This window comes from Triplophysa rosa, linkage group LG4 (assembly GCF_024868665.1).
Source record: "Triplophysa rosa linkage group LG4, Trosa_1v2, whole genome shotgun sequence".
Taxonomy (NCBI): Eukaryota; Metazoa; Chordata; class Actinopteri; order Cypriniformes; family Nemacheilidae; genus Triplophysa; species Triplophysa rosa.
The window spans coordinates 12,269,670-12,294,756 of record NC_079893.1 but is presented as its reverse complement, the minus strand read 5'-3'; the positions used below and the strand labels follow the sequence as shown (position 1 = coordinate 12,294,756).

The window sequence follows — 25,087 nt, the reverse complement described above, 5'->3', positions numbered from 1 at the left end:
TAAAATCACAAATGGCTTTAAATCTATAATTTCTAACAGGTTTAGCAAATAGAGTTTAGAACAGTGGCGGCTGGTCAATAGGGGGCGCAGGGGCGCCACCCCACCAAATTATCCAGAGAAGAAGACTGTAACATGTAAGTTCAACATATATTGTAAATTGCAAAATAATTTTGAACTATATTCGCCTGGTAGTTGTGTTAGCATTCATTAAAAGTATCATTTAAAATCATATTTGGTTAATTTCTGTGACAATACATATATATTCTACATGCGGGGCGCCGGACAAATGAGTGTTTATGTAGGTAGGCTACACAAACTTTTGGCAGGCAGGTGACCTGAGACTGCTCTCCAATTGGCTCATGTCAGAACATCGCCAGGGCGCAGCTCTGTGCGCCCTAGACCCTCCTACTTTTGCTGATAGTGTATCAATATTGATTTTTACATGTTTGACCTCATGTGATTGGACAATTCTCAACCATTTCGCAGAGAATGCTTTTCTCACCCAGAACCCCGGTACGGAACATTATGGAGTTTAAATACAAGTTTAGAAGTATAGACTGCATGAACGTGATTAACAAATTCACTGCAACAGTGATAAAGAAAGAGCTTTACTCGCCCATATTAATAGTTTACACTGCACGAGAGCAATGCGACAAAAGCAGAGAACCCAATCAGTGACGCTATTTGCATTGGATGCTGTGCGCTGCATAAGTAATCCCTGTTATTGTTTTTTTTGTTTACTCTCTGTAATACAGTAGTACACTTTTTGGTATTTACACTAGTACACTGTAGTAAATTGTGAGGTGCTGTTATATTTTATAGCTATATTTACTAACTATTGTTGTTGTGCTTGTATCGCTTAACACAAATAAATGACGAGACACCCGATTGACTGTTATTATTCTTTACTGAACTAAAGTTAACTGAAAAGTTACTCTCGTATTTTGTTACAGAAGAGATGGATGGCCAACCAAAACACTAAACAGAGTTCCCTTTCTGTCGGTCTCTCGACGTTGTGTCGAACCGACAGATGGGGTTCGTCCCTGAGAAACAATCGTTTCCGACTGCTTAGAAAAGGCTAAATGAAATTTGCATGCCGGACTCCGCCGTCTGCATTCTAAAAGAGCTAATTTCTCCAGCGTGGCATGTCCCGCTGTTCTCTTGGGTGCGGTGTCCTCATCGAGGATGGGGACAAGCACGATGTCTGTGTCAGGTGTTTGGGGGTCCAACACGCTGAGACAGCCTTCGTGGTCATAGAGACGTTGCGGTCACGGGTGGCTGTTTTCTCTCGAGAATCAGCCACCACCTCGCATGCATCCCGGGCTGTGACGAGGATGGCTAAGACCATTCCGTTCGCCAAGGCGAGCGGCGAGGGTGATATGGGGATTTCTGCGAGCGCTAATCCGTCAGCCAAGTGCTCGCGGACCGCTCGCACCCCGTCTCGCTCGCCTCGTTGTTCCACAGCTGGCGGTGCCACACCGTCAGCATCCTCCTTCACGCAGTCGGACACGATGCGTGATGAGGATGAGATGTCCATCGCAGCGAATTGCCCACGGGGGCCTAGCGCCCACTTTTTCACAAAAAGAGTTTCCTATCTCCCTGGGTGTTCTTCACAGCCGCTCTCACCCTCTGTCAGACGGTGTTCGGCCACTCGACGTTGCGTCTTGGAGAGGCGCAACATCGAATGTATTTTGCAGCCCTCAGCACTCTCAAATCGACGGTGCGGAGGCCTGCATCGCCAGGCAGGCAAACCAGCAGAGCCAGTCTTCTTCCCGGGGGCTCCCCGGCGAGAGACCCGCACTGCCAGCCATCGAACCACCCCCCGGGGGGTCGATGAAGCAGATCGTTCCCTTAGTCCCCCTGTCACGGTCCCTGGGAGCTTGGCTCGAGCTTCCCACACCGTCACGTGGCTGAGAAGGACGATCCGTCTCGGCTACGCGATCCAGTTCGCCAGAAACCCGCCCAAGTTTCGGGGCATCCTCGTCACCTCGGTCAGAGGCCGGGATGCTCCCGTACTATGGAGCGAGGTCGCCACCCTTCTGGCGAAGGGTGCGATCGAGTCCGTCCCCTTAGCCGAGATGTCCAAGGGGTTTTATAGCACTTACTTCATCGTCCCCAAAAAAGGCGGGGGGGTGCGCCCCATCCTAGATCTGCGTACCCTGAACAGACACCTGCACAAGCTGCCGTTCAGGATGCTCACGCAGAAGCGCATCCTGGCATCCGTCAGATGTCAGGATTGGTTCATGGCAATCGACCTGAAGGACGCTTACTTTCATGTCTCGATTCTCCCTCGTCATCGCCCGTTCCTACGGTTCGCTTTCGAGGGTCGGGCATATCAGTACAGAGTCCTCCCCTTCAGTCTATCTCTGTCTCCACGAGTCTTTACGAAGATCGTGGAGGCTGCCCTCTCTCCCCTCTGGGAGAGAGGTGTGCGGGTATTCAACTATCTTGACGACTGGCTTATCTTGGCTCACTCGCGAGATCTGTTGTGTGCACACAGGGACCTGGTGCTCCGGCGCCTAGATCGATTGGGACTACAGGTCAACCGAGAGAAGAGCATGCTCTCCCCTGTGCAGAGCATCCTCTATCTTGGTATGGAACTCAACTCTGTCACCATGACAGCGCGACTGTCCGCAGTATGCGCCCAGTCGGTGTTGAACTGCCTGGATCATTTCACGCAGTCGGCGGTTCCCCTGAAACTATTTCAGAGGCTCCTGGGACACATGGCATCCTCGGCGGCGGTGATACCCCTCGGGTTGATGCACATGAGGCCGCTTCAACACTGGCTCCTGAGTCGAGTTCCTTGGAGAGCGTGGCACACCGGCAGCAGGCAGATGGTGATTACGCCTCGCTGCCCACACACCCTAACCCCCTGGTCTTCCATGGCCTTTCATCGGGCAGGGGTACCCCTAGGGCAGGTTACGAGGCATGTCGTGGTGACAACAGACGCCTCCCTGCAGGGTTGGGGTGCAGTGTGCAACGGGCACGCAGTGTCGGGGCTTTGGACGGGCCCCCGCCTGCGCTGGCATATCAATTGCCTAGAGTTGTGGGCTGTGCTACTTGCATTGAAGAGGCTGCAGCCTCTCGTGCAGGGCAAGCACGTGCTGGTCCGGTCGGACAGCACTACTGCAGTAGCGTATATCAATCGTCAGGGTGGCGTTCGCTCCCTGCAGTTAACACGACTTGCCCGACGCCTCCTCCGGTGGAGTCAGCAGGTGACCCGCTCCTTGCGTGCCACGTATATCCCAGGCAACCTGAACCAGACAGCCGACGCGCTCTCTCGTCAGTCTACGCCTCGCGGAGAGTGGCGACTCCACCCCCGCGCAGTCCAGCTCATTTGGGTGCAGTTCGGGCAGGCCCAGGTGGACCTGTTTGCCTCCCTCGAAACCACCCATTGCCCGCTTTGGTACTCTCTGACCGAGGGACCCCTCGGCATGGATGCCCTAGCGCACAGCTGGCCGCGGGACAAGCGGAAGTACGCCTTCCCCCCAGTGAGCCTCATTGCACAGACCCTGTGCAAGGTCATGGAAGAGGAGCATCAAGTGTTACTCGTTGTGCCACACTGGCCCAGCCGGACTTGGTTCTCGGAGCTAATGCTCTTGACGACAGCTTCCCCCTGGCCGATTCCCCTGACGAAGGACCTGCTTTCCCAGGGGAAGAGCACGTTATGGCATCCCAGGCCAGACCTCTGGAACCTCCATGTCTGGCCCCTGGACGGGACGAGGAGATCCTGAGTGGTCTGCCCCCGGCGGTGGTAGCTACCATTTCTCAGGCTAGGGCACCTGCCACTAGGCGACTGTACGCCTACAAGTGGCGCCTCTTCTCAACCTGGTGTGCTTCTCGAGGAGAAGACCCACGGAGTTGTGCGATCGGGTCCGTGCTGTCCTTCCTACAAGAGAGACTCGAGACTAACCTCTCCCCCTCCACACTGAAAGTGTATGTAGCCGCCATTGCTGCTCATCACAACTCAGTTGCTGGAAAGACTCTAGGGCAGCACGACCTGGTCATTAGATTCCTAAGGGGTGCGAGGAGGCGTAACCCACCTCGTCCGCACTCCATACCCTCTTGGGACCTGGATGTAGCCCTGACAGGTCTCACCAGGCCCCCCTTCGAGCCCCTAGGGGATGCCTCTCTTCCTTATCTTACGATGAAGACGGTTCTCCTTTTGGCGCTCGCCTCCATCAAGAGGGTAGGGGATCTACAGGCTTTCTCCGTGTCCCCTGACTGCCTAGAATTCGGACCCAGGGATTCTCACGTTATCCTGAGACCTCGGCCCGGCTACGTGCCCAAGGTTCCCACCGCTCCCTTTCGGAACCAGGTGGTGAACTTACAGGCGCTCCTTACTGGGGAGGAAGACCCAACCCCGTCCGTGTTGTGTCCAGTACGCGCGCTGCGCCTCTACTTAGACCGCACACAGAGTTTCAGGAGCTCGGATCAGCTCTTTATATGTTTCGGAGGTCAGCAACAGGGGAGAGCTGTCTCCAAGCAGAGGTTGGCCCACTGGATTGTGGATGCTGTCAAGGCAGTTTACCAATCCCTAAATCGCCCGTGCCCCCTAGGAGTGAGGGCCCACTCCACCCGGGGTGTTGCCTCCTCTTGGGCCTTGGCACGGGGGGGCCTCTCTCGCAGACATTTGCAGAGCTGCGGGTTGGGCTACACCCAACACCTTCGCGAGGTTTTACAACCTCCGCGTAGAGCCGGTGTCAGCCCGCGTCCTGCATGGCCACATGTAGGACCGGCAACTGGTAGGGTGTACGCCTGTTCGGTTTTTTTTCCCCCTCTCTCGAGTGGGTCAGTATACCGATTTAGCCTCCATTCTTTCCCCACTGGGCGAAGAACAGGCACTCCATCCATCACTAAGCAAGCACCACCTGGGGCGGGCTGGGCAGAGCAGCCCTGCCCCTTAGGCCAGGTATCACCTGAGTTATTCGCAGCATAGCTCTAACCAGACCTAGTGCTACCAGACGTTGCAACTCCCCAGTAGGGCGGTTCCGTCTGATGTATCCTCATGATGGTTCCCACCTTGGTAACCCATGACCTCCCCGGGTGGACCTCCACCTCGCGGTTTTATCTTCAGCCGCACTTTCTTCCCATGAGTTCTTCCCCATCGGTGAGACCATGTTGGTATCTCCACTATTCTCCTCCCTGCGGTAGGAAGTGGTCTCTGTAGCGCATTCCCCACTTGAGGAAGTAGCGCTTACCCAGTGCCTTACGGTTCCGGGCGGCTTCTCGCTGTTAAGAGAAACAAGGCCGCCGCCTGTGAGGCCGAAGGTAGGGGCCTTCCCACCTTTCAAGAAAGCTCCTACCTACCCACTGGTAGGTTACAATTTCGCGGTAGTGTTCTCGGCTGACACGCCCAGGCCAGTCACTGTCGCTTCGTTGAGATTGTGACAGGGCACAGTGTTACAAGCATCGGTGAATCTCTGTCAGACAGCGCATCCGTGTTAAGTTCTCTTTCGTGCTTGAATGGATAAAACCACACAGGATTATGTCAGAAAGCCCGTTTTGTCTAGCATTTTCTTAAGCACAGACTTCAAAGTGTAAAATAAAATCTTAAATGAATGCAAAGTGTTGTGAAAATGGGAGTGCGGTGACGGTCAGATCTGCGAACTGAGACAGCTCTTAAAGGGGCCACGTTCTTAAACGTGCTGCTCTGACTCCTGTCACTAATGTTAATCAAAGAAAATAAAAGAAGAAATCAATGTGATTTTGTAGCTTTAATGAGAATTCTTCTGCATTTAATTTATAATTTAGCATTAATAAAGACTGTAAAGTGTCCTTCAATTCCTGTATGTTTCCTACATGAGCTCTCAATTATACTGTTGAATGGCTATAATTCATGTTAAAATAATCAATTTAATAGAGACATCAGTTACAGTACAAATATCAAAATGCTAGCTTTCATAAAATGATGCTGTTAAAGAAATATGTTGTTTCTACATCAATTTGAAGATTAAATGTGAAATTATTAAAATGTAAAAGTATATTTTAAAATATAATAGTTATGTGCGATTAATCGTGATTAATCACAGAAAAAATGTGTGCTTAATCCGATTAATTTTTTTAATCGATTGACAGCACTAGTATTTACTGTAATTCACTGTCAATAATTTACTGCACTTGCTGTAAATTGACTTGTATTTGCTTATGTATTTGTAGTACTCTTAAAAAAAGGTGCTTCACGATGCCATAGAAGAACGTTTTTTGTCTAAATGGTTCCATAAAGAACCTTAAACATATGAAGAACCTTTCTGTTTCACAAAAGGTTCTTTGTGGCGAAAAAAGGCTTTTCAGATTGAAAAAATTGAAGAAAGAGATGGTCCTTTAAAGAACCTTTGACTGAATGCTTCTTTGTGGAACCCTTAATGGTTCTTCTATAGTGTCGCTGTGAAGAACCTTTTAAGCACCTTTATTTTTAAGAGTATATCTTTAAAGTGTTTTTTTTAAGTGGGTCTAAACAGAATGGACATAAATCTTTAGAATATGACACACTCACAGTTCTGCTGTATACTGAGGTATGTGATCTGGAATCTTGGAGAGTTTTTGTCCAGAGCAGTCCACCGTGGTTCCTTCACAGCGGCATTTCTCTGGGCAGGCCAGGTCAGCGAAGCAGTCCCCACCTAGTTTAGACCGGTAGTCCTCCACACCTAAACACGTGACCACACATACAAACAAATACAGACACACAGAACATTACCCACCACACAGTCACAAAGAGAGAGAGAGAGAGTTTATGAAACAAAGCATGAAAGAGAGAAAGAGACAGACAGAAAGAGACGCATAACGGGGTCTAGGCAAAAGGTACAAGGTAAAGGATAACTGGGAATGAAACAATAAAGGTTTATTGTGCTAGACCAGAGGAAACTCAGTTATCACCATGGCAACATCATTATTATTGCTGGATAACAACACACAAAGCCATGATAGCCATGACTTTTGAGTGTTGAGCACACGCACACTTTACACGTGGACATAGACATCACATACATTCTTAACTGTACGTTCATACTGTCAAACAAACACACAGACACACACACACACACACACACACACACACACACACACAGGTTGTCTCTTGTTGCTTGCCATGCTGTAGATGCTGCAAGACCTTCCATGGTGCTTGACAGAACCATGTATTAGTCAGAGTCTGCAACCACATGGTTAGATCAAGCACAAAGGAAAACCCCGCTGAATTTCCTCCACAAGACAGAGAGAGAGAAAGAGAGCGAGGGACACTAAAGGATAGAAGACGAGATCTACTTCATTAAGGTAGAATAAACTCATAGGAATGTCAGAACAGATGGAGAGAGTCACATAAGAGAGAGAGAGGGAGGGATGTAACTAGATGAAGAATGGAAGTGTGGCAGGAACATTGCAGCTGTCATACAGTAAAGAAACACATAAACCAGCAATTACACACTTTAACACACGCACACGCATTAAATTCACACCATGTGCTACAATTATCGTATTTAAAACACTGTTTGGGTTCCTGGTCTGTGATTGGCTGGGGTTAAGGAAGAGGGGCTTGCTGGGTGACATTTCACTGATTTGGGTGCAGGAGGTCTTGGTTTGCTGTGTCAGTTACTTACACTTATTGATATGATGAATCCCTGAGTGTTTGTGCGAGAAAGGGAGAGAGATACAAAGTATGTCACATTCGCACACATGCGCACATGTGCACACAGACACTGGCACACCTGTGTGTGTGTGTCAGACCCATGCCAGCAGGTGCCATCTGTGAGCATGCACACAGCAATGCACTGCAACAGATTAACATTTGATGGAAGCTGAATTGTGTGTTTGATCACCTGACATCTATTCCACGTAAAAAACGTCATTTTAGTTCAATCTCTCATATGACACGTGCTGTCCATAAAGCTCACAGGGATGTTGTACTCTGCAATCAAATGCAGTGAGAATCTCAACACAACACACTTGTGCACTTCAGGCAGGCTGTTTGTCCAGCATTCCATATTTGCATTGTGTTTGTGATTGTGGCTTTTGTGAAGTACACACACAGGCATTTAGTAGTTGGACATACCTGGTATAAAGTATTGCTCTTTAGCTATACAAAGGAAGACACACAAAACTGAGAGGAGAGCTGCTCGTGGGTGTAGATCGATACATGAAGATGAAAATTGATCAGAGAATCTTGCTCATTTATAACCCTGAAATGGTCGATACTCAACTGACGGACAGTAAACTAATATTGCACACACACATACATTTGCATTCAGATTTGTAAAAATGCTTAGATAGGAAGAGATAACTCATGCTGAGATCCTCAGAACTTATATGTGTTGGGTTGTTTAAGGAAAAGCTGACTAAGATGCCACACATGCGCACACACACCCATTGACAACCTTGAAGTTCACTACTGGGAACAAACCAGGGTTAAATGATGAAGTGTGTGTTTTAGAGCGAGCAACTCGCTCATGTAAAACAGTGAAACAGAAGATCAGCAATGTGTGTATTTACCTGAACAGCGGAACTTTTTGCTTTTGATCTGGCCGATTCGTTTGTTGGCAAGGCGACGAGGACTGGTGCATCGAGCGCCACTGGTCTCAATCGGGTTGTCTTGAAGATAGTCAGCAAGCCACTTCAAATGGCAATCACACATGAAGGGGTTCTGGGCCAGATGACTGACAAACAGAATTAAATATAGACAGTTTCAGCAGCAACAACATAAACAAACGTTATGTGGCTTATGCTGGGTTCACACCAATCGCGTTCCACGCTCTTTATTACTTGCGGGAAAAGTTCGTTATTTAGTGACGCGAAACGAAAAATATTTTCAACCTCCATTGCAATCGCCTGATTTGCGCCATTCGCACCGCCTGCCACGAGTTCGCGTCTGTACGCGTCTTTGCATTGACTTTGTATGTAGTTTACTCGCGCAAAACGCTTAATTCGCGTTTGGTTTGAACCCAGTGTTAGACTTAACTTCCGGTAGATCTGAATAACTGTTGAGTAGTTTTAAATTAATTTAACACAATTACTATACAATAAAATATTCAAATCAATTCATATAAATTAAATATAAAGTACATTTTTTTATTATAACCAAACACAGACTGGAAGTTAACTTCGGGTTAGCGCGTGGGTCCAATGAAACCATCTATAGATCTATTTAAAGGTCTAGATAGGGATTTATAGCGGCCACTAGCGGTGAGTTTGAGAATCGTAACCAATCTCTCAGTCCAAACACAACGGTCGCCACCACAGTACAAAAAGATCGGCTGAGACAGCATGTCTTCTCATGTTGACACCGGGAAGAGATCATGCGGGCATTAGAAAGACGATGTTTTATTTATTACATAAAATAAAGGGTCTGTGGATTTTAACTATAAAGAGAAAGATAAAAGTCAGGCAGGAGCTAGGACCTGCGTTAATATTATAAAGACTTTCCAGTAGAGACGCGTTAGGACCCGCGGTACTAAGGCTTTTAGCGGAGATACTCAAAGATATCTATGGAGATAACGTTACTTTCCAGCAGAGAGACGTTGGAGAGAAAGATTGTCTAAAAACCACCCACGAGGAGGTTGCTTTTATTCGGATCAGTATGTGAGTAACATTGGTTTTTCTGTTTGTTAGAACCAAGATATATTGTTGTTGTTGTAATATTAGCTGTGTGACGGAACAGTTTTGAGCATCATTGTTTCTCTGGAACCAGTGTGCTGCTTGTATATACTCGTGTCATCTACGCTTATTTTATTCATTTGCATTATTATTTGCGTGGTCTAAGCTATGATAAAGCTAAGCATTTCATGCTTGCATTGCACAGCATGTTTGAGGGCAGAGCTAGCTAACAGTAAATAGCAACGCAGTTAAAGGCATTTGATCTGACAGCAAGATAGCAGTTAGGAGTAAGTTAGTAGACGTTTTCCCCCCTTTGCAAAGTTAGGGACAGCCGGACTACGTACAGCAGGGTAGAGGGAGAGGAAACGCACTTTGTAGAGCTGTTTGTCTGTTTAGGGCTACTGTACAAAACATGGCGGCGAATTCAATGTATGTAGGCCCGCTCTGTATGTAGATAGAAATAGCTTATTCTAAGGTAATACAAGCATAACGGTTCATTACGTAAGGTCTTTATACACCTCTGAAGAAATAGTTTTGTATATTATATTACATTTTTTGTCAATAGATCGTCCTAAAAATCCCACATTGCTCCTTTAAAAAACGTATAGGGACAGCTCATGCCACAAAGCAGGATCACTTTTATTAATTTAATTTATTTAGTTGTAATTAATTAATTCATTCATTTATTCATATGAATTTTATCTCCAGTTTACTTACTTTTGGTTTGGAACTTGATGGGCATACACTAAAAATAAGAATCTATCCCAGTTACACACAGAAAATGACTGCGTGTTCAGTAGTGCCATACTTATTCACCACAGTAGAGTAATCATTTTCCTATAAAATTTTCAAACGTTTTTCTTATAAACGTAATTTTTTTGCGAAACTCACAGTGTCTGGATGGCTCGAAGAGACGCAAAAGTTCCCTTTGCGATGGTCTGGAGTTTGTTGTCATAAAGCGACAGAAGATTCAGATTCTGCAGGTCTTGAAAAGAATCTACACGAAAACAGTTAATCTTGTTTGCGTTGAGCAACCTGTTGGGAGAAACATTCAGATATGACATTTTATACAAATCTCTTTGGTAAACAGTAAAATCTATGCATGCATTTTATATTGAGAAATTAGAAATGCCGTCTGCAAATGGATTAACATCTAAAAACAAACAAATCAGCAAGAAACAAATATTTCCTGCGGTCTCTAGACTCATTTACACAGCCTCGAGGGAAAACACATTTCTGGGTAAATATAATCTTTTGTTTACAAAGCACCCTTTACATACAGATTTATAAGCTCCACATCTTCTACAAAGTTATTAAACTCTGTGTGTGTGTTGTTGGTTAATAACCAACATTAGGTCACCATTACTAGTAAAAAAAGGCTCATAAATTTGCCAAATCATGTAAAATCTAATTATGTCAGTAAGTGTGTGTGAGAGTAACGAGTGTCAAGGTTTGGATAGGGGATAGAAAATAATAACCTGGTATGAAAAAAATGATGTATATTAGATATCCGAACTAATGCGAAAAAAAATTGTGTATGTGTGTGTGTTACTGTTGTACTTATTGGGAACACAAAATCATATGACACACAGCTGTGACTTCAACATTTGTTATTTCTAGTTGTCAGTTCTTATCTCCGAATAATTCATGAGTTTGTGTGACCTTATGTGAATGTGTGGAAACATGTCTATTCACATTGACATCTGAGTGCATATGTGTGTTGTAATATAGTAGCACCAATTGCATGCAGTCTAGTTAAACCCATGTAAATACTTGGATTAACATGCATTTCCTATAACACAACCCACGAACCCACACACACAGCAGAAGTCTGTGTCCACCTGTGCTGTCTGTCAGCAAGCGTATGAGTGAGGCTTACTGTCTTCTTCACACCGCACACACACACACACACACACACACACACACACACACACACACACACACACGCACGCACACACACACACACGCGCACACACACACACACACACACACACACACGCAATACACACGCACACACACAGAGATAAACACAGCTCTACTTTGGCACCTTCAGGCCTAAATTCATAAAATGTACATTACTCACAGTAGCTGCAATGAGATGAGTCCATCAAAAAGGCCTTTGGGAAGCTCAGTGATTTTATTCCCATATAAAACCCTGAAAGGCAGAGGCACAAGGGAATATTTATTAATACCAAAGATTAAAGATGTTCATTACCCACCCACACACAACCATTCATCACAAACAGTCCCTCAAACCCGAGCAGAAGATGCACCACCTGAAATCATTCCAGGACAATCAGCGACAAATCATATTTAGAGCCAAATGAAACCATGTGGAACCAGATTCGTGAAAAGTCATGAAAATATGAGAACAATAATCTTCCTACCATAAATATAATAAAGCAATTACAGCACATATTCATTACATTATCCTAATGGTCTATTACCCTTTGCGAGTTGAGGTTGTTGTAAGAAAGGGTGAGGAATATTGGGAAATTTGTGACTAATCTGAAAGGGTCAGGCAGGGCTAAAACATTTCTTGGCATCTTTACATCCGAATGAATAATTACATTGTGGCTTTGGCCATATGCTACACTGGAGCAGACACACACGAAATCTGCACGCGCAGAAGAAGAAAAAAATGGGAAACTATTCTCCATACATCCCCAGCCATTTGTGTGATTATGAAATGTTTTGGATGACTTGATAAGTTTTCAGCTCTTTTAAACAGATCTTTACTATGTTTAAATACATTCTAGGGCTGTATATCATATGCTTCATTGCTGTGATGTCATATCAGGAATGAAACTACATGTGTGTGTTTAGCCGTGATGCACTTGAGTTGGATAAGGTTGTATTTTTTCAGGAGGAGATATTTTAAATGGCTGGCTGGTGTTCCTAAGAGGCCGGTCCGTAGGGAATGACAAAGAGAGAGAACTGTTCCGCCCACTAGGTTCTGGCTCATTGGAACCCGGTCAGTAAAGTAAACCAAAGAAAATACAGAGACTAGGAGTACAGAACACAGACACATACACCCCCCCCCCAAACAGACGCACAATGAAAATATCAGGCTATTAAAAACAGCTTTGCGTGTTCAAGTAAAGTAAAAAATTGAAAGCATATCTAAACATTCTTATTTTTCATTGAAATGACGATTGTCTTAAATGTTCGAATGGAGGATGGGATGACTCAGCCACCGCTCTGTTCCCTAAAAGCTTGAATGAGTAAGATCATTAATAATTGATCGAATGATGGAAGCTTAATATAACTCTTACATCCTCTTCTCACGCACACACACACATAGCCACAGTCTATACTCGTTTATATATATATATATATATATATAAATATACTCACAGAGAATTCAGAGATCGGAGACCTTGAAAGGAATCTGACGCCAGTTCAGTTATTTGGTTATTACTCAAATCTCTAAAAAGGGAAAATTAGAAGATGAGGCACGAGTGCGTTTATATGCGATTGTGTATGTATGTGCGCTCACAAGGACACACACTCACATTCTCCGCAGTCGTTTGTAAGGTGAGAACGCGCCGGGTGGGATTATCTTGATGGAATTCTGCTCCAGTCGACTGCGAACAGACAGAAAATAAACCAAATCAACAAATGGAGAGAAAGTATAATCCAAATGACTAAGAAGTGAGGGTAATTGGGAAAATTATAGCATTGTTGAGAAGCTTTTTGGAAGTGTATATGAGAACAATCGGTGATGTTGAAGAGATCACTTTTTAGCTTTTAGTGATCTTTGACAATATTTTTGACATAACAATGCACTGGAGAAAAAAAAAAGAATGTCAAAGAGAGAACAAATTAAGGTAAATATCTCTTATATCTTTTAAACAGGGTGTAACAGCTGTGTCTGTTTGCTGTAGTTTCATTTCGAGGCAGTCCCCATGTGGGTTTGTTTAGCAGTCGCTGTTCAATCTGGTACAAATCTCTGTTCTGGGAAAAATGTAATTATCGACACAAAAAACAGCTTAAAATTGCAGTAAACAAACAAGCACACAGACACAATCACTAAAACTTTAGGCCTGAAGTGTGTCCTTTCTGTGCCACTAGATTCCCCAAACAAAACTGCAAAAACAATCACTGTTTTTAATTAGGTTCCCCATCTGTGAATGGTCGGTCATTTAGTTCAATTTCAAACTCAGCCATTGGTTGAGGCAATGTTGCTACCGTATATTGGAAAATAACACAATGTTTCAAGATCGCTACATAAACCATAGTTTTGACACTTTCCAGGGTTATCAGCCAATGAATAGCTTCTGTTTGTGTCTACATATTAAACTGGGATGAGAGTCAAGGAAAACCATGAAAAATGATTCATTTAATACTACAGTAATTCACAAATATAAATGCTTAAATATAACTAATGTGTCTCATCTCCTTGTCTCTCGCTGTCTCTGCTTCTGACAGTAAATATGTCATAAATCAGAGAAACTCTCCAAAGTTGACATAGCATGAAAATCAGGCCCCCACATTGGTGGATGAACACACACACACATTTCATTCAACCAGAGCCAAATGAGATAATCCGACTCATCTGCCAAAGCCCTGCACGCAGCCATCACAGGAAAGGATGACAGATGGAGAAAAGAGTGAAGAGAAAATAGACAATGACCCTGGCACAAAGACATAACAGTTAAAAGATGTGGCGTCTCAATCCGGGCTCCACTGGCAGAGCGTTGGCCCTCAGATGAGATGCCATTGATAAAATAAATCCATTTCCACGCTGAATTAATGTGCATGACTTCAGCATGACCTCCATAGTTAAAATATTTGATACAGATACAGTACAACCCAACATTGTGTGTGCGTGCGTGCGCGTGTGTGTCCGTGCGTGCATGTGTGTGTGTAGAGAATATGGAAGCTACATCTGTTAAAGCGGAGAGAAAAATTAATGTCAACTTTTGTAAACACATCCACCATTATGCTGAATTTAACAGAGGGTGTATAGGCAGTAAAGTCTCACTGGTGAACAATATAAATTTACCAATACCAACTTTTTAATTTCATTAAATTCATTAAAACTGGAGTTTTTTGTGAAATTAAACAGAAGTCAGTAATCTAAAACATGTACAAACATTAGTTTTGTACTGTTTAAAACTAAATATGAACTTGTTTTTTGGTAACGTTTCAGTTTTAAAAACGATCATCTTTTCTGTTGTTTTGACCTGTTTTCTCCAGTTCATTTTCTGCAAACAAATGCAAATAAAAACAACATTTTTATATGAAATTTGGGAGAAATGTTATCTGAAGTACACAGAAATAAACAAAAATGATAATTTTACTAAAACACCTTCTTATCAGAAAAAAATAAAATACTTTTGAAATGGTCTCTTAATTTTTTCTGCGGCTATATATGTGTGGTTGGGGTATATGCCCACCCAGGATATCTGCTAGCCCACCCTTCTGCACCTGGCAGGAACCGGGCCTGGTTAGTTATACAGACCGTTATTATATACAATATATAATTTGTTTTATATAATAATATCATAACGTCAAAAGTAAACGCAAGGCCCCTATTTACACAGCATTTGCTCAGGGGGTGCTTATGTGTAGTATAGTGTAATAGTAGAGGTGCGAAATCTGACCAAATCTATCATCATCCTCAATTGGAAAATTGAAACATAAAAACTAAAATAATGTTACCTTCAGCTTTATATAAAACATTTGACGTGTATTGTATGTTCTCATTTATATAGCTTAGAAAAGGTGTGTGTGTCCACTTAACCATATTATGGGGACAAAGCTGACCAAAACCTCCCATTATGGCTTTTATTTAAAAAACACAAAAAAATTAAAGTTTTCTTTTAGGGTTAGGGTTAGAGTGTGGGTTAGGGATAGGTTAACTAGATGTGCATAAAACAATAATAGTCCGCGGAATGTCTTCATTCAGATGCAGAAAAAGATGCAGAAAAGATGCATATCATCGCTGTCCTTCCCAAACCTCGGATGTCCAAATTTGCTGTTTTTCCGAAAATGTTTTTTTTTTAATGATTAAATACTGTGTTGTTGAAATTGATAAGCACTTTTTAATACTTTTCATTGGTTAGATCGTTTCAAACCCCAGTGACAACATAAAGAGTGACTAACAACAACAATTTATGGCAATAAATATAAATCACGAAATATGGAGATATGAGGTTTCAGAAGGACAGCAGTGATATGCATGTGTGTTTGTGTGTCTGCTATATACTCACATCTCAGTGATGGAGTCTGGCAGACTGGTGGGTATCTCAGTCAGCCCTTTCCCCCGGCAGTCCACTATGTTATTACTGCAGGTGCACAGCTCAGGACACTGCAGTACACTACAGGACGAGTGAGACTGGGGCCCTAAAACACACACACACAGATGGACAGAAATGACACGAGTCCAAAAGTAATTTGTTAGGCAGGAAGGTTGAAATCAATTAAAAAACTTTCTCAAACAGAAAAAGTTGTATAGCGACATTTTGGTTTGCATATTGCAATATGAAAACTAAATGCAATTTAAAGAAACTGTTTGCCTGCTTTCTTTCTGCACAGATAACTTGCCTTCACTGAAGTCTTGACAGCATGAACAAAGGAAAAAACAAAGGCCAAAAATGGATAGAATATGAAAGCTTTGACAACAAAACAGCTAATGTATGTTAATTTATGTATTCTCTCTCTCTCTCACACACACACACACACACACACACACACACACACACACACACACACACAGACAAGCCTTTATCTTCTATAAACAAACCCCATAAATGGACTCACCTGTACAGATAAACTCTTTCTTCTGAACCTCTGCAATATTGTGGCCCCTCAAGGAAAGTGGGGCCATACACTGTGTGTAGAGGCCAAGGCGGGGCCTCTGTCTCAGCCAATCAGAGAGCCAAGCCACATGGCAATCGCACAGCAGATTATTCGAGTGCAGGCGACTAGAGAGATGTAGAGAGAGAAATAATCATGTAAAGGAGTAGCCTACGCCGAGATGTCGATAAAACCTGTGCAATTGTGTGCAGAAGTGTGTGCATGTTATTGATTTTGCATCACAGAATTTCATGTTCATTAATTAATGTCCTGTACTTGCCGACATCGCAGTAAACCGGCAAAGACACACACACTTAGTGATTTCTTTGGTAAACTTTATTTTTGTGTTGTCAGCTCCTTTAGAAAGGACCTTTGCTTCCCTCTTTACCTTAACAAAACTCAGTTCCTCATCATTTCTAAACACTGTTGTATTGCTTTTAGACAAATACATAATTACTTAAGATCTCTTCAGCATTTCAGCATTCTCTCCTTCCCACATTTTCATTTACTTGCTCTATTGTCGTCTATTTCTGACACTTAGTTAACAAGTGCCAGAATATCGATATTGCAATTAGACACTTTAGCTCATTACGTCAATGGGATTAAATCATGATCACACACAAGGTACTTCAATCTACAAAATATATGCTAATGAAACATACATATTAATGTGGATATTATACGTCATTACACCATAATGACATTTATTAGGAGCCTGCACGATAAGTACTCGATAATATGCAAACGACAGTCTGAAGGACTGGTTTAATGCATGCTTTGTATGTGTGTGTGTGTGTGTGTGTGTGTGTGTGTGTGTGTGTGTGTGTGTGTGTGTGTGGTAGGGGTGTACTCACAATGTTCTGAGCTTGGGCATGTGGTTAAAACTGGCCACTGATAGACGTGAGATATTGTTGTTGTTTAGCGTGCTGTGAAACAAACACAAAGAAAGAATGCAAATTTTAAATGTAGTTTAAGAACATGCATAAGCAATCATGAGATTAATAATTCTTCATTTATCTCCCAAATCTTGTGATGAAAATTAATTATCTAGCATACAATGAAAATGAATATAAGACATTGCTGACCTAGTCCCTGTCATCTTTCAGTACATGGAAACATTTAATATAAAAGTAGGGCTGTCAAACGCTTAATCGCGATTAATCGCATCCAGAATAATAGTTTGTGTTTACATCATATATATCTGTGTACAGTGCATATTAATTTTGTATTTATAAACACAAAACATACACATACTTGTCTATATATTTAGGAAATATTTAAATGTATGAATTTATATTTACCAATAATTTAACTTCTAAATAAACGTTTATTTATTGTTATATTTTATATTTTTCTAAAATAAATGCATTTATGTGTATATGTTCATGAATACAAAATTAATTAGCAATTAAGTAGACCGACATAAATTACATAAACACAAACTTTTATTCTGGATGCGATTAATCACGATTAATCGTTTGACAGCCCTATATAAAAGTATTTCTCAGTTGGAACAACGTGAGAGTAAAAAAAAAGAAAGAATTTTTATTCTGTCTGAATTAAAGTTTTTCTTTTGACATGGCATTTCTCTTGCAGTTTATCTGTGAGTCTGCATTTATGTGTGAGATTATGTGCAGGGATTCACTATTGCTATTTGATACAGAGATTTAATCTCCTAAAGACCCTTCTGTCCATATGTGACAAAGCATCAAAGTAATATAGTATAACATGATACAATAATCTGACATAATCTCATTTATCTGTCTTGATTCCATTCTTTCTAACAGGATTACTGTACTAATCCCACTTTACAAAGTTATGTATTTTATACTATCAGTACATCCTGCAGGCAAGATCTTATTGACAGGCAAAAGCGAAATATGCAGTCTACATACAGAGATGGTTATAATTAATAAACAAGATTCTATTATCAATTTCAATCAAACAAAAATTTCTGGATCAATCCCAAAACCAGTGTGGCCCAGCTGTGACCCACGTCAGACAAGATCTCCGCAGTGGGCTTAACTCAAAAGAACACAGTGACAATCACACACATACAGTGCACTTACAGTACTTCTAAGTCCCGCAGAGCTCGGAACGCTCCGTCTTCAATGCAGGAAATCTGATTATAGTCCAGCTGCCTGAGAGAGAAAAGGAGACAGAAATAATGTTTGCTTTTTTAGGATGATGTGCTCATGGTGCCAATTCTTCCTCTTTGCCGTCCAGTGGTCTCACCACTAACAGAATAATACACTGACAAAAACACTGCTGATCTTCTGATAAACCACATATATCCTACTCTCGCTCTCTTTTCCTCCACTCATCTTTCTGTGCTATGACTCTCTCTCTCTCTCTCTCTCTCTCTCTCTAAATGATGTGCTGTGCTCTTCTCCACTACCATCTACCTGGACTGTCCACTCCCCTTTGAATCAGTTTGGCTGAGCATCTCATTAAAGCACAAAATCATTAAATCATTGAGTCTATTTCTCTATTTCACACATTAATACAGAAGACTCACAGGTTTTTGATCTCAGTAGCTCCTCTGAAGGCTTTTCTGGGAATCCCCTGTATTTGATTTTCACTCAGATCGCTGCAAAACACAGAGACAGAACATTAGCAATCATAGGGAGTTCATAGAGTGTATCTTCATTTCTTCTTAAAGGGATAGTTCACACAAAAAGGAAAATTCTGTCATCATTGACTCATTCTCATGTCATTTCAAACCTGTATGACTTTCTTTCTTCCGCAGAACACAAAAGAAGATATTTCGAAGAATGTTGGTAACCGAACAACGGCGTACCCATTGCTACAATAGGAGTAAATGGGTATCGGCATTGTTTGGTTACAAACATTATTCAAAATATCTTCTTTTGTTTTCACAGAAGAAAGAAAGTCATATAGGTTTGAAATGACAAGATGGTGAGTAAATGATGATCGAATTTTCATTTTTGGGTGAACTATCCCTTTAAGAAAGGTATGGTTAAGGAGAAAAAGAGGAGAAAGAGAAGACATTGTACTACAGCAAACTGAAGGAAACATAACTGAACTATTCATCAAAATCTTCCAGTCTAAAATATTCACATACAATAATTGTGTGATTCACACACAGACACATAATGTAGCACTCAATATACGCAGGCATATCCATCTAGACAACAGACAACAAAAAACAAGAAAGACACTTCAACATTGGCTCAATAATGTTCAATAACCTGTTTGCTCATGCAATCATGGTAAACCTCTATAAACGTGTCTAACCAAAGTCCCAGTTTTCAGGCAACAGAGCAGACATTTAACAGCCTGGGTAAATCGTCAGCTCTCTGTAAAAATGTGATGTAGAAATGTCATCCTGATGTGAGCTGAACGTGGACTGAATGGGAATTGTTCTTAATCGGGTTCATCTGCCTCCGCACAAGACGCCGACGCTGGTCTGCGTGCACATTTATTAGATCAAAATACTTCTAGATTACGTTGCGAACATTCCAGCTGTCACGCCGATGAAAGTGAAACAAACTCAGAGGCAGACTATCAAACTATTAAATCAAACAATATAAAAACTTAAGCCCAGTTCAACAGAACCGCCAATCGAAATAAAGCATACCACCATGTTCACCACACACACAAAGACATGGCGGGAGTCGAAATAAGATAGAGAGCTCACACACACACACAATTTTGTGGCAGCATCGAGTGGAACACCCAGGAGGGCATCAAGAGCAGAGAAAGAAACTAAAGAATAAAAGAGAGAGAGAGAGAGAGAGAGAGAGAGAGAGAGAGAGAGAGAGAGACAGAGAGAGACAGAGAGAGAGAGAGAGAGAGAGAGAGAGAGAGAGAGAGAGAGAGAGAGAGAGAGAGAGAGAGAGAGAGAGGGTTGAATGATGACCCCTGAGCACCTTTAGAGGAAGTGCTTAATTCTCACTTTTCCTCTTTTCAATAAATGAACAAAAACTAACAGAGGCTTAATCCCCTGCTTTTATGCCACACTCCATCTTTCACTTTTATTGTTCATGCTTTTATTTTCGCCTGCTGGGGGGAAAAACCTCATGTAACACAATAAAACGCTGAGATAGGTCAAACTAAACTAATCAATTCTTTACACTCTCTGTTATCGTGGGTCCACCTGCGGGAATTATAACTGTCAATTCACTCCCTCATATGAATGAATATCAATTGTCATAATTGCAGCTGCCTCTTGGCATTTTTCAAGAGGTCACATGATCAGAATTGAAGCCCCATCACATGATCAGCTCTCCATTCAGTGGGTTCCCAAAAGTGGACCTTTGCACTCACGGAGTGTGTGGATGCATGTGGGTTCCTGTGTGTGTGTCTCTACAGGGGGTGATTTAATGAAGTGGCTTCCCTCACGCAAAGGGGACCCTCAAAGACACCCCTCTCGTTTACAGACACACACACGGCGGGACCCTTCCAGATCATGAAGACCTGTCAGTCAAATTCCTCAGCTGTCAATCATAATGTGAGACAGACACTGAGCCTCCGAAAACCAGACACTGACCACAACAGATCGGCTCTATGTGTGTGTGCGCGTGTCGAGTCGGGGGCAGACAGAGATAGATTGTCTGTCTGTTAAACGTTTCGCCGGTCTCTATTCATCTAGATGCCTGTCACTATAATGAGTGGCAGATGACAGCACCAATCACAGAGCAGCAGGATTTAAAGTGAAGGTGCCAGAGAGAAAGACAGCAATTTACATTATCAAAACTATTCACACACACATACTGTATGCATGCACACACACACTTGGTCTAGCTGCAGTGATGGGTTATATCTCTTTCCACTAGGGGGCAGTGCAATCTTATCAGCATCGGAAATCATGCACATATTCATATTTATGAAGGCATACGTGTTTTTATGAACAATAACTCTGTACAGATACTATTAACAATAGCTTGAAAATCTATAAACAATTCAGTATTCATTCACATAGGAATTCTGTAAAGTCAGTGTTTTACTGCATTCAATGAAACTGCAAATAAAAATTTTGTGAGCAATATATTGCTCTTGAATATTATTCACATAATTTGTTAGATGTCCAGACAAAGATGTGCCAAAAAGCAGGTTAGGACCGGGAGCATAAACAGTTTGTCCCATGTCCTTGACTTTAAGCAATAGCCCTGCTGCTAGGCTTGATGGTTTACATGGTTAAAAAAATTCAACAATATCAAAAACTCATCTCCCACAGAAGGGGGCAAACCGAAAAGTATTTTAAATCAAAATGTCTTAATCTGTTAAAATTATTCCCCCCCCTGCTATGAAGCATCTATGAGACTAAGAATCACCACACAGTGCTCAACATGACCAGACAGGAAGAAAAGAGAGAGGAGAGAGAAACAGACAGAAAGTGATACAACCACATCCTTGAGTCTTTGATAGCAAGCATCAGAATGACAAACCAAAAACAACGTTGCCTAACCCACGATATGGGGAACACACAAGCACGCAAACAATGGTATCAGAAGCGCTTATTTCACCCAGTCGTGGTGTGTGTACATTTGAAGTTTGAACCAGAGGTGAAATGGTTTCAGATGTGTGACTTCTCAAAGATCAAGATCAAGATCTACCTCAAACTTTTATAATGACTATTTTCTGTTTCCAATTGTTTATGAATTAAGAATAAACTTGTATAAAGTCTCAATTTAGCCATTTGATATGTGTAAGAACTTAAACCAAATATAAATGAAATTTAATAAACTGACATTAACAAATTTAAATGGCCATCATTCACAAAGTAGATATTCCCTGCCGCTTGCTTCATGTTTATAAAATAAAGCTCTCCGTGCAGTGTTTTCAGCCAAAAAAAGTCATCAGATCTGTCTAGGCCTGGCCATCGACAACCCCGCTCTTCAGATATCAACATCGCTAATGGCCGATGAAAAACCCATGTTTGGTTGACCGCTAGTTCACACGAGCTGGATTGTGGTCACAGCTGATGTCGAGTTGGTTGGTTCCTCTTGCTACAAAATAGTTTGGCTGCAGCAACAGCTGAGACACATTGATAAGCAACATTGAAAATGGATTAGTGCTCCATGAGCGTGAATGTGTGAGTCACAGTCTCACTCTCTCAACATCCAGTGGTGTTGGGGAGACCACCTGTCATCCATGAAAATGTCATCTGCACACACACACACACACACACACACAAACACACACACACGCACGCACGCACACACGCACACACACACACACACACACACACACGCACACACACACACACACACGCACGCACACACACACACACACACGTTAGCAGGTGTTAGAGGGATCTGCGGAGAAATGAGCGCCGATCATTTGCTTTCCCCTGAGAGACTCATTAGTGAGGTGTTTATGAACTGAAGGCATTCAGCACTCGTCTAGTAAGCCTGCCTCTGAGGGCACAGACTGCCCTCCTTCACATACACGCACATACTGTACAGATGTTCAAATGAGGATGTCCCATAGACTTCCATTGTTTCATACAACAATTTACTTGGTAAACAGAAGGGAATCGATGATTGAAGATCGATTCATAATGCCTGAAACAGAGAGCTTTGAGTTCAGGGTCAAGAAGGCAGTGTGTGTGTTTAGTTTTGAATCTGCCAGTATGGGAGTATACAGACAACCACTAACTTTCCCACAACCACTTGTTTTCCATCTGTCTTTCTCTGTGATTCGGTCTCTCTAACACTGTCTGTCTGACTGGCTGTCTTTTGCTTATTTTCTCTCTTTAAGACACACAGGTCGAAACAATTGAGACACTTAAAGATGAAAGACATGAGATAACTCTGTTTAGCCTCCTGTCTCTCTCTCTTTCCAAATCTTTTCAAGATGTTTTGAGTCTCAGAGCTATTTGCAATGGATTCCAGCAGACAGAATCTGTGTGTGTGTGTGTGTGTGTGTGTGTGTGTGCGTGTGTGTGCGTGCGTGCGTGCGTGCGTGCGTGCGTGCGTGCGTGCGTGCGTGCGTGCGTGCGTGCGTGCGTGCGTGCGTGCGTGCGTGCGTGCGTGCGTGCGTGCGTGTGTGTGTGAGTCTAACTGAAATATTCCTGTTCAAATACAGACGAGGCCTCAATGTTGTCTTTCACACACCCGCAAACTTCAGTCACAACCAATAGCAACACACACAGCTGCTTGAGTCCATCTGTCCTGTCCACACACACACGGTTAAGCCCACATTTCTTCAGTGGTTCACGTTAAGGATGTGTCCATCAGTAGTCCTGTTGATTTTGGATCTTTAAGGTTCAGTTTCTCACACACACACATACAATATAGTCACTGTCCTTCCAAAACCTCAGAATTTCCTAATTCACTTGGAGTAAATATGGTGTTGTCAAAATTGGCAAGCACTTTTAATACTTTTTATTGGTTAGATATTTGCAAAACTCAGTGACAAACGTAAAGAATGACTAATAATGATCAGTAAAAAATCATGAAATATGGAGATACAAGGTTTCAGAAGGACAGCAGTGATATATAAACAGTCAATCTACTGTATGTCATTCTATGAAAGGACTAGATCTTGTCCACAACATTTGAAAGGTGTCAACCTTTTATTTCATTACAATCATAAATTAAATAAAAATATGATAGTGTGTTTTATAAATATTTGAAATTACTATATGCATTTTAATAATAAAAATCTCAAAATGATTTTGAGGTGTTATGAGGATAATAGCTTTCTATTCATTGTAATTGTATTTAAATGTTTCTTTACGAACATTAACAAGCCATTATTTTGGCATAAAATGCATTTTGCTTTACCATTCAAACATGATCACATTTACATAAAAGCATGAATTTTAATGACAATATTTACCTGTTTTGATTCCTACCATCACAACACTTATTTATCTCAAATCATAACAATGACGTAATGAGGAACTGACATCATTGCTGTTTTAATCTAATTTAATACTCATAATTCATAACGTTCATATTTTTTCATGCTTGATACGATTTGTCAAGTCCAAAGCGCATTCACCTTATCACAAAAATCAAACTGAAAAACTATATTCAGATTATTTTTATTCTTGACAAGAGGACATAACCCAGGAAAAGCAGTAGCCATTTTGGTTTGCACTGAGCCATTTCTGTTTGTTTATTAGACCATATAGAGTTTCAATGTTTAAAATTTGTACCCTAAAAAAGTCTGAATCTACAGTTACAATAAATAGATTGAAAAACTCATTGAGAACCAAGAGACAGAGAAAGAGAGAGAGAATGGTGTGGTTTTTCAGTCACACTCACTCAGCCAGTGGGAATTACATTCAGCCGTCGAGGATTTCCTTCTGTAATTTACTGCTTAAAGATCACCGCAGTTAGTGTGCGACCGTGAGCGCGCTTGCATGCATGCGTGTGTGCCTCGCATTTGTAATAGCAGGTTGCGAGTCAGTCTTACCAGAAGTTTCCCTCTGCTTAAACCACCATAAACCAATCAATAAAACACAGCCCAGAGCAGCTGTTAAGACGAGAGCTTTACATATCTGATTACATTACATATGAAACATATTCAACATTATCATCGCTCTCTCTCTGTGACCTTTCCCATACTTCCACTCACAAATGAGTTCATCAGGAGCCAATGATCATGGTTGGAGGGAGATTTTGTTTGAAGACTAATGGAAGGTTCTGTTAACGCCTGACCAACCCATAAACCATAGCAGAAAAGTGCTGCTGTATCGCGCAGCATTACTCCTGTTTAAACCACA

At 42.1% G+C, this 25,087-nt stretch overlaps 1 protein-coding gene across 1 annotated transcript in view; it reads right to left on the bottom strand.

Moving 5' to 3' along the window:
- Window positions 1-25,087, bottom strand: part of slit2 (slit homolog 2 (Drosophila)) — an 87,159-nt gene that overhangs the window by 23,205 nt on the left and 38,867 nt on the right. The window contains 11 exon segments of the mRNA XM_057331152.1: window positions 6,497-6,647; window positions 8,482-8,645; window positions 10,474-10,617; window positions 11,666-11,737; window positions 12,940-13,011; window positions 13,098-13,169; window positions 15,801-15,933; window positions 16,351-16,514; window positions 17,241-17,312; window positions 18,456-18,527; window positions 18,905-18,976. Of these exon segments, the coding sequence (XP_057187135.1) occupies window positions 6,497-6,647; window positions 8,482-8,645; window positions 10,474-10,617; window positions 11,666-11,737; window positions 12,940-13,011; window positions 13,098-13,169; window positions 15,801-15,933; window positions 16,351-16,514; window positions 17,241-17,312; window positions 18,456-18,527; window positions 18,905-18,976 (1,188 nt within the window).